This window comes from Dendrobium catenatum, unplaced genomic scaffold (assembly GCF_001605985.2).
Source record: "Dendrobium catenatum unplaced genomic scaffold, ASM160598v2 fragScaff_scaffold_542, whole genome shotgun sequence".
In the NCBI taxonomy this organism is placed as follows: Eukaryota; Viridiplantae; Streptophyta; class Magnoliopsida; order Asparagales; family Orchidaceae; genus Dendrobium; species Dendrobium catenatum.
Window position 1 is genome coordinate 1,388,419 of NW_021319004.1, and position 10,259 is coordinate 1,398,677.

Consider the following 10,259-nt stretch of genomic DNA (forward strand, 5'->3'; position numbering starts at 1 on the left):
AAGAGTATTCAAAGAATTTAGAATTTCTAACATATTAAAATTGTATCTTGTACTTATAAATCTCTAATTATATGAAATTTTAAATGCAAATAGTTTTAAAATTTTCATAAAACTAAATTTTATCAATATGGACATCTTCAATGGATAATCAACTAATAAGAATTAACATCCAAAGCTAATTAAATGTTGGATCAATTCAACATCAAGAGAAAACAAATATAGAAATCTCTAATTTATCATCTATTGGTATATACACCTTGATAATGAGACTAATATGACTAAACAATTAAATTTCTAATCTCAAAAGGATCCCTTCTACGATAAGCCTAAAACATCAAACCTTTGATACCACCTTGCCACACTACTCTCTCATCGAGCTCATAAGGAAAATGTATAAACATCATAGGGGTATGAGCTATTATATTTTTATTTCATCACTTGTTAGTTATTATTATTATTATTATTATTATAGTCAATTTGTTATGACGACAACATGAAATAAGAAAAGGTATGCATCAATCCAGGAAATTCAAAAAATTCCAAAAGAGTCGTCACTTTATGGACTCATCAACACTTTTATCCAACATCCAAAAGAGTCATATTTATATTATATGCATCGTCCACACAAGCATATATTATATAGATTTTTTCTTCCAATAATAGTTCGTAATGAAGATTATAAACTGATAATCAAATTCTATTATATATTAACAATTTTTTTTATTTATAGGGGCCAAAATTATTCTTAGTAATTAGAAATATGTACATGAATTCTCTAAGAATATATGCAAAAAAATAAATAGGTAAGATAATTATTACATTATATCAAATTGATCACATGAAATAATACAAATTTATCAATTATTAATGCATACAAATAAATAACAAGGGATGCATACCTATGAAGAAAGAGACTATATATCCCTTACTAAGTAAAGAGTCACCTACTAGACGGATATCACAAGCATGTAAACATGTTGATCATGATAATGATCTTTCTTGATCCAACACATGGTGCTCCATAAACCATTGATTAAAAAAAAAAATTAAACCAATCTTATATTCATATATGGCATTTTCACAATATTGCATAGAAATGAAAAGCTAAATAATCAAAACAACTAACTAATTTAACCATAAATTTATAATAAATGATTTATAGTGATTTCATCAAATTTTTAGTAGGAGATAACAATGACGGTCATCTTGATTCGTGCTCAATATTCACCTCTTTCCTTACATGTAAATTGATTTCTCATGCTCGTCTGTTCCTCTATCATGTTCAACTATTGTGCCCTCTCTCTTGTGCTCGATCTGCTAGTTCCAAGTCCTTATTAGCGGCTTAAAAGGTTGAGAGGTGACAAGGAAAAATCTGATTTAGGGCCTATTGAGTTGGAGTAGTCTAGTCTAGATTTAAAAAAAAAAAGTTATTGTGATTGTAATATATAATATGAGATCAGGGTTTAGTTAGTCAATAAGAACTTAAATAATATTTGAAACCCCTACTTTAAGTTCATAACTTGTTTATTTTTTAACCCTAATATTCTCTTTTAGTCTCTTTCCTATAATAACTTATAACTATCAACAATGGATGTATTGAAACCCAAATAATGAAAAGCATAGCACAATCAATCTTGAACATATGATGGCTAACACCATCAAAGGCACATAAATTATTGGAAAGAGAGGCATCCGAGGAGCTCCCATGTTTGAAACTCACATGAACCTTCTTTTGAGTTTTATAACTCATTATAATATCACAAGGGCATTATGGTTTAGGTTTTACCTCTTCAAATTGAAGAAGATGATGACAATCTATGAAGAGGGAGAATATGATATTAATGCTTCATTTCCCCCCTTCCCTTAGATTCTCTCCAAAAATCTTATTGAAGTAATTGACTACAATCGAGAGTTCCACCTTGTTTGCACACACTATATGCCCCAGGAGATAACAATGATAATCATCTTGATTCGTGCTCAATCGCCTCCCCCCTCACACGTAAATTGATTTGTCATGCTCGTCTATTCCTCTGTCAAGTTCAACTTTGCGCCCTCTCTCTTGTGCTCGATCTTCTAGTCCTAAATCCTGATTAGCTAATTAAAAGTTTGTGAGGTGATAAGGAAAAAATCTGGGTTATGGCCTATTAGGTTGGAGTAGTCTAGTCTAGATGTAAAAAAAAAGTTATTATAATTGTAATATATAATATAATGTGTAATGTGTTTTAAGATTCAGGGTTTAGCTAGCCAATAAGAATTTAAGTAAGATTTGAAACCCTTACTTTAAGTTTGTAACTTGTTTATTTTTTAGACCTAGGATTCTCCTTGTCTCTTTCTTATAATAATTTATATATTGAAACCTAAATAATCAAAAGCATAGCACAAAGAATCTTGAACATATGATGGCTAACATCATCAAAGGCAGAGAAATTATTGGGAAGAGAGACGTCCAAGAGCTCCCATGTTTGAAAATTCATGTGAACCTGCATTTGAGTTTTATAACTCATTATAATATCACAAGGGCTTTACGGTCAAATTTACATTTTTTGACGTAATTCTCTAAATTATAAACATAAGGGATATTTGATCAATTATGACTATAATTAATCATTTAAAGCCAAATTTCTCGTTTGAAAGACAAAAGGAGAAATGAGTTATTTTTGGTTTAAATAGGCACAAATTGGGATTTGAGTGACGTTGTGGTGGAGAGCATCGTAAATTTAAACTTTTGATCATTTAAAATTTAAATCTTGTCAATGTTTTTGCTTCCTCCAAAACCTCGAAAGCTCTGGTACGGCTACGGGGAGGAGTGTGGCCGTTGAAGTCATGCAGAAAACGCAAGAAAACTCTTTTAGCCAAAATACCGCAACATATTTTTCTTATACGCATTCGTTTTTTCATTCCCTTCACTGTTCTTCTCCGGCAAGCCTCTTCCGCTGCCCCATGCCCGTTCCTTCTCTATAAATATTACATATGATCCTCCCCTAGCTTCATCCTCAACTCCGGTTTTTTTATATTCCCGTTACAATGGCAAAGCTCCCTCTTTTACTTTTCACTATCATCCTCATTTCCGCGTCCTTCGCCGCCGGTGACATTGGCGACGAGGAGCTCACGCTCCCCGAAGACGCGGGCTTCCCGGCGGCTACCGCTGAGAAGTTCATCCGCGCGCTCAATCTTCTTCCCAATGATCCTTCTCCACAGTCCTCCGCTGTTTCCGCCAATGCCTGGCCGGGATCGATCACTGAGAGGCCGCTTCGCCTCTCCTCCATCTCCGGCGAGGTCTCTGTCGATGAGCTCGGGCATCGTGCCGGCTACTACCGTCTTCCCCACACTCATGACGCTAGGTGAGGAAGAGTTATTTAGGAATGGAAAAGCTGTTCTTTTTCCTCTAGGGTTTGCGTGATTCTATGTAATAAGCCAATCTGAACGGTGACTGGTTCATGTAGGATGTTCTACTTTTTCTTTGAATCGAGGCAGAGCAAGAAGGATCCCGTCGTTATTTGGTTGACAGGAGGACCCGGTTGCAGCAGTGAATTGGCTGTTTTCTATGAGAATGGACCATTCAATATAGCCGACAACATGTCATTGGTGTGGAATGAATTTGGCTGGGATAAGGTAACTCCGAGAATTTTCTCTCCTTAGTCCTCTTCATTTTATTTTTATTTTTTTTTGCTAAGTGTTCTGCTTTTGCGCATTGATATATGAAACAGAGCAATGATTATTGTTCTAATGCGTGATTGCGATAAGAGATCCTTAGATGAGTGTAGTTTGTGAATTTATTTTTGTTATTTGATAATTATTTAGTTTTAGATATTTTGGGTCTATTGTTCAAAGTGATGGTGAAATAGATAGGGACATTATTAGTAGAATTCAAATTGGATGGATGAAGTGGACGAATGCTTTGGGCTTATTGTGTTATAGAAAAGTACCACTCAAGCTTAAGGAAAAATTCTATAAGATGACGGTTAGACTTGCAACGCTTTATGGTGCGGAATGTTGGCCATTAAAATAGAAGCATAATATTAATTCTAAGTGTTGTAGAGGTGAGGACTCTCAGGTGGATGAGTGGCTTTACTCTAAGAGGTAGAATATGAAAAAATTAGACTAGCTCCAATGGCAGATAAGATTAGAGAGAGTCGCCTTAGATGGTTTGGTCACATAAAATGGCATCCTTCTAATGACCTGGTTAGGAGAGTAGATGTATTAGATTTAACCTATATTCAGAAAGGTAGAGTTAGACCTAAAAAGTCTTGGTTAGAAAATATTAGAAATGACCTTTCTTTATTGGATCCAAATGAGAATTTGACTCTTAATTGGGCACAATTGAGAAAAAGGATTCATGTAGCACGTAGTGGGATAAAGGTTTGATGTTGTTGTTGATCATTATTTAGTTTGATATTACTATGTATTAGTACTAACATAGCACTGAGATTAAATAACATCAAGATAAATAATGATCAAATACGTAAAAAAATTTATGAGCTCCGGTCATTTAAAAATTACCCCATAGCGAGTTGGTTTCTCTTTAATGCTTGCTTCCTTTTGCCATTTGGCAATGTTGTTTCTGATTAAACAAACCAGAAGAACGTACAATTATGCTAACTTATGATTTCTGTGTTTGCTGGAACGCCTATTTCCTGTTAACATTTATTGGCTAAAAATGTATGGGAGATTACTACTGGCACAAGAAAAATATTATTTTGTCAGGTTCTATAACTAGAAGGGTAGGTTTTGTAACTTTAAATTTAGGCTTTATTTGGGACAGGTTTCTTACTGTTTATTAAAGTAACTTTTTAGTTCAAAATTTTTAATTTTTGAACTACAAAGTTGCTTTAAGAAGCAGTAAGAAAGCCGTCTCAAACGAAGCCTTAGTTTATTTTATAATAACAAGAAGGGCTCTACAACTTGAAAGCTATATGGGAAATTTCTTCTGGATATCTGTAGCTTCATCCTTTATAGAAAATTATCAGTTATCAGAAAGAAAAGTTAAGATGTCCATTTTCTTGCAGGCATCAAATCTTATTTATGTTGATCAGCCTACTGGAACGGGTTTTAGCTACAGTTCAGACAGACGTGACATTCGGCATGATGAGAAGGGTGTTAGTGATGATCTTTATGATTTCTTACAGGTATGTGCAGGTTTTAGCCTATTGTTAGTAGTATATTTAGCTTATCACTATCCTCTTAGAGGCTGTATTTTGGTTAACTGATTTTTGCATATTGTAGTTGCCTTATGTGACTAAATTTTTCAAATTCCTAACATGTCTTATAAGAAAATTTGCTGCATTTGCATGGTCCCTTTTCTTTTCACTTTTTATTTTTCTTCTTTGTTTGAGAATTTGATTTATTAAGTCAATTCTAGAGTTTTTGTACGCCAGCATTATTGTTTTTTGGACTTTAGCTGTTGCACCCCAAGTTACATACCCTAAAAATTTACCAGAAAATAATTTTTACCTGGAGCACTTTCTCGACAAAGTACAAACAGGAAACTACTGTTAACATTTTAAATCAGAATAATTTCCTTTTTCCAAATAGGCATTCCTCCTATATTATACTTAGAGACAAAATGCGAAACAAGTATATACGTGAAAATGTTGTAGTAGCTCCAGTGGCAGATAAGATTAGAAAGAGTCTCCTTAGATGGTTTGGTCATATAAAACGTCAGCATTTTGACAATTTATGTTAAGAAATGTTGAGGTAGATCTAAAAAGACTTGGTGAAATAGTATTAGAATTGTCCTTTGTTTATTAGAGTTAAATGAGAATTTGAATCTTAATAGGACAGACACAATAGAGAAAAATGATTCATGTAGCCGACCCTACGTAGTGGGATAAAGGCTTGATGTTGTTGTTGTATTCCTCCTATATCATTTATACTAGAGATTACATCAAAAGAATGATTTGCAATAACAAGTCAAGCCAGTTAAAAATGAAACTTTTACTTTCTTAAACCAAAATACATCATAATCTTTCATTGAGAACCATTTTACTTTGGGAATTTACCAAACATCATTAAGATAGGAAGTTCCTTTATTAATCCTGATTCATTTTACTTGGTCTAGGATTAATTGCCTTTATTTTCGCATATCAAGTCTATTGGTTTTCACATCCATATGTATATATTTTGCCCAGGCATTCTTCTCCCATCACCCAGAGTTCGTGAATAATGATTTTTACATTACTGGGGAATCTTATGCTGGGCACTATATTCCTGCTTTTGCAAGCCGTGTTCATCAAGGGAACAAAGCTAAAGAGGGCATTCACATCAACTTGAAGGTGCAATCCTACATCCCTATTTCTGGCAATCATTGTTGTTTGATGGGTTTATTTACTTGAGTGGGTTGTGAACAAGCAGGGTTTTGCAATTGGCAATGGTCTTACTGATCCAGCAATCCAGTACAAAGCTTACTCCGATTATGCTTTGAAAATGGGAATAATTAAAGAATCTGACTATAAAAGAATCAATAAAGTTTACCCAGCATGTGAGCTGGCCATTAAGCTTTGCGGTTAGTTCTTAACCAAACTTAATTTCTTTTTAGTTCATGTCTGTTTTTTTTATAGTTCTGTTATATTTTTTATAGTGATTATTGAGCACTTGCTATATGCTTATTTGTTCTCTGTAGTTATGTTTGTTTTTGAAAGTTTAAACTCAAATCATGTCTTTACATGGTCATTGGTGGTGTTGCCTTTGTGTTAAAGATCACTACAATGACATTAAGCCTTTATGGGTCAACTGCATGAATTCTTTTTCTCTATTGTGTCATATTATGAGTCAAATTCTCATTTTAATTTAATAAAAAATTGCATTGCTAATATTTTATAGCCAAGTCTTTTTAGGTCTACATCTACCTTTCTTAACATAGTCAAATCCAATACATCTACTCTCCTAACTAGGTCATCGGAAGACTGATGTTTTATTTGTCCACACTTTTATTGGAATATCATCTAATCCAATTGCTTTTCCATAATTCATTTTCTTTAAGGCCTCTCTAACTTTGATTTTACTAATATGATGATAAAATCAAAAACCTCTATGTTTATTTAGGATAATAAGGTCACTAAACTCACTCATATTCTCAAAATTTTTTATTGAAAAGCTTATCGAAATATCTCATACACTTTTATTGAATATCTTCTTCTATTAATTTTTTTTATCTCCATCCTTAATGCACATCACTTAAATTAAATTCTTACTTCTCTTATTTCTTTGTTTGGCTAACTTATACATGCATCTTTCGTCCTCCTTAGTTTCTAATTTATTATATAAATGATTAAAAGTTAAATTCTTTGCATCGCATATTGCTTTCTTAGATTCTTTATAGGCCCCTTTATATATTTCTCAATTTTCCAAACTTTTACATTCAAACTGATTTTTATAACAAAGCTTCTTATTTTTTATATATTTTTATGCATTTTAATTTCACCATCAACTATTTTTACTAGTACGGACTTTATCCTTTGATACTCCAAATATATCCTTAGCAATATTTTTAATATCACTAGCTACTTTTTTTTATATAACATTAGCTTTTTCAAACACAGCTCTCAATTTTTTTTAAAGTATTCATTAAATGCCTCCATCTAATCCTATGACAACATTTTACTTTATTCCATTCCTTCATCTTAAAATCCAAAACTAATATATCATGCTAGAAACATAAACTTTCACTTGTAATGATTTTATAATGTTTGCAATCTAACCGATCTATTTTTTTATAAGAAAAAAACAATCTGAGTTTTATTATATTTTTTCTTACAAGTGATGAGTTGTTCATCTCTTTTCTTAAATAAAGTATGGACAATCACAAAATCATAAGCAAAAAAAAAAAAATTATGATTAATCATAAGATAAATATTTTATGCATCCAGGAAATTAAATGAGTTTGAGAGAACTCTAAGAAGATAAGATTTAAACTATGTTTTCAAGTAAAAGTCATATTAAAAATATTGTAGCTGTGATTATATATAAGAGTTTGAAGGATAATATTATAAAAATTAATAGAATTGTCGATAGAATTATAATTTTAAAAACTATTGTTGATGCTAATATTATTATCATTATAAATACTTATGCTTTTCAAATAGATTTGGATATGTGCTCAAAATTAAAATTTTGAAATGACTTTGAAGTGCAAAAGATCACTCAATTTAAATTTTCCCTTTCGATCTACCCCTTCATGAAAATTAGCTGGCTAGATTCTCCTGTTTATGCATCCACGAATTATTATTAGTGTTGTATGTGACTGAAACTGAATAAAATATTATGCTTCAGGTTCATCTGGAAAAGCTGCGTGCTTGGCCTCATATTTGGTATGCAACAGTATTTTCAATTCAATTATGGAAATTGCTGGAAATACCAATGTAGGTGAACCTCATTCACCATTCTAGAATGCTTAGTTACTTACCTAACTCCTTTTGGTTTAGCAACTGGAAGCTCACCTTAAAAGTCTATCCTCCTAATTTTGCAGTATTACGACATCAGAAAGGAATGTGAAGGCAGTTTATGTTATGATTTCTCAAACATGGAGAAATTTCTTAACCTGCAATCTGTAAGAGAGCCTCTTGGAGTTGGTGACATTGAATTTGTGTCATGCAGCCCTAAGGTACATGAAGCTATGCTCACAGATTGGATGAGAGATTTGGAGGTGGGCATCCCTGCTCTTCTTGAGGATGGTATCAAACTGCTTGTTTATGCTGGGGAATACGATCTCATTTGTAACTGGCTTGGTAAGTCTTTCTTGCTCATTATGCTGGAGAATACTTTTCATTTGCTATCTTTTCTTCATTTAGGCTTCGTTTGGGACGGCTTTCTTCTTGCTTCTTAAAGCAGCTTTCTAGTACAACAACAACAACAACAATAACATCAAGCCTTTATCCCACTACGTGGGGTCGGCTACATGAATCCTTTTCCTCCATTGTGACCTATTAAAAGTCAAATTCTCATTTAAATCTAATAAAGAAAGATCATTTCTAATATTTCCTAACCAAGTCTTTTTAGGTCTGCCTCTACCTTTTTTTAACATAAGTCAAATCTAATACCTCTACTTTCCTAACCGGGTCATTGGAAGGCCGCCGTTTTATGTGACCAAACCATCTAAGGCGACTCTCTCTAATCTTATTTTCTATTAGAGCTACTCCAACCACAACAAATAATTTTTTTATATTAGAAAACTGCTTTAAGAAGCAGTAAGAAAGCAGTCCCAAATGAAGTCTTATTTGAACTATGTTTCTCAAATCTTTGTTTTATTCTTTCGTAACTGAGATCCAAACATTAGACCAACCAAAAACACATTTTCCAGGATTTTATATGTGAAAGATGAAGATTTCATAGTTCATGGTTTGTCTTAAACAGGGAACTCGAGATGGGTTCATGCCATGGAATGGTCTGGTCAGCAAGCCTTCGTCTCATCATCTGAGAAGCCATTTAGCGTTAATGGCAACAAGGCCGGAGAACTGAAAAGCCATGGCCCTCTCACTTTCCTAAAGGTAATGAGTACTTTGTAAGCCTCAACCAAGCAGGTTTACGTTGAGCTAATAATAATTTTCTTTGCAATCATGGCTTGTTTCTACCAGGTTCATGACGCCGGGCACATGGTTCCCATGGATCAGCCACTGGCTTCACTGGAAATGCTGAGGAGATGGATGAACGGAAACATTGCTGATGCTGCACCAGAATCTGAAGGCCTTGCTGTTGATATGTGAGAAATACGTTAGATTATCTGTTCTTCAACTGACCATACATATTATATGGTCTTTCAGTAAATTTGATGGAATACTTTATTCATTTCGCTGCATGCATTGTTTGCTTGCAAGCTGGTCAACTTTATTTTTTTTAATAATAGCTGTGTTAATATCATGTAAAAAAATAAGCACGCAAGATAGTGTTGGTCCTCTTTAGAGGTTTAAATGAGCCAAAGCTTTGGCGAGTTCATTATGTGCACATGTTTAGCTCATTTTAAAATTCAATTGTTCCAATTCGTCTTTTGTTTGAAATTGGTCCTTTATATGATGTTTGAGTTTGATTTGTATATATATTAATGATATTGTTCAGCTCGTTAAGGCTCAAAATGGCTTGAGATTTATAGGTGATACTGAGAACTTGCTTGGTGAAGCGGTGGGGGATGTAATTATACAGCATCCAGTGGAATAGGACTTGGGCTAATGGTGAATTCCTGCTAAAAATGATTGTCAAGAAGTGGGGATTTTCTCGTAGCATTATATTAAAGATCTCTAGAAGAGTTATGTTAGGTAGTCGTCAGTCTG

At 33.3% G+C, this 10,259-nt stretch overlaps 1 protein-coding gene across 1 annotated transcript; it reads left to right on the forward strand.

Moving 5' to 3' along the window:
* The first annotated feature begins 2,803 nt into the window (after positions 1–2,803).
* Positions 2,804–9,971, forward strand: LOC110097377 (serine carboxypeptidase-like). Its single transcript, XM_020823725.2, has 9 exons — positions 2,804–3,341; positions 3,444–3,612; positions 5,007–5,126; positions 6,129–6,272; positions 6,352–6,502; positions 8,269–8,357; positions 8,465–8,723; positions 9,349–9,482; positions 9,570–9,971. Exons 1-9 carry the CDS (start codon positions 3,025–3,027, stop codon positions 9,696–9,698), a joined length of 1,512 nt encoding a protein of 503 aa, XP_020679384.1. The 5' UTR covers positions 2,804–3,024; the 3' UTR covers positions 9,699–9,971.
* The last annotated feature ends 288 nt before the right edge of the window (positions 9,972–10,259 follow it).

Excerpts from the sequence above, each read along its gene's own strand:
- LOC110097377 (XM_020823725.2), top strand. The coding sequence starts at position 3,025 with ATGGCAAAGCTCCCTCTTTTACTTTTCACTATCATCCTCATTTCCGCG. Across the intron at positions 3,342-3,443 it reads CCCCACACTCATGACGCTAG|GATGTTCTACTTTTTCTTTG; the intron begins GTGAGGAAGAGT and ends TGGTTCATGTAG. Across the intron at positions 8,358-8,464 it reads AAATTGCTGGAAATACCAAT|TATTACGACATCAGAAAGGA; the intron begins GTAGGTGAACCT and ends CTAATTTTGCAG.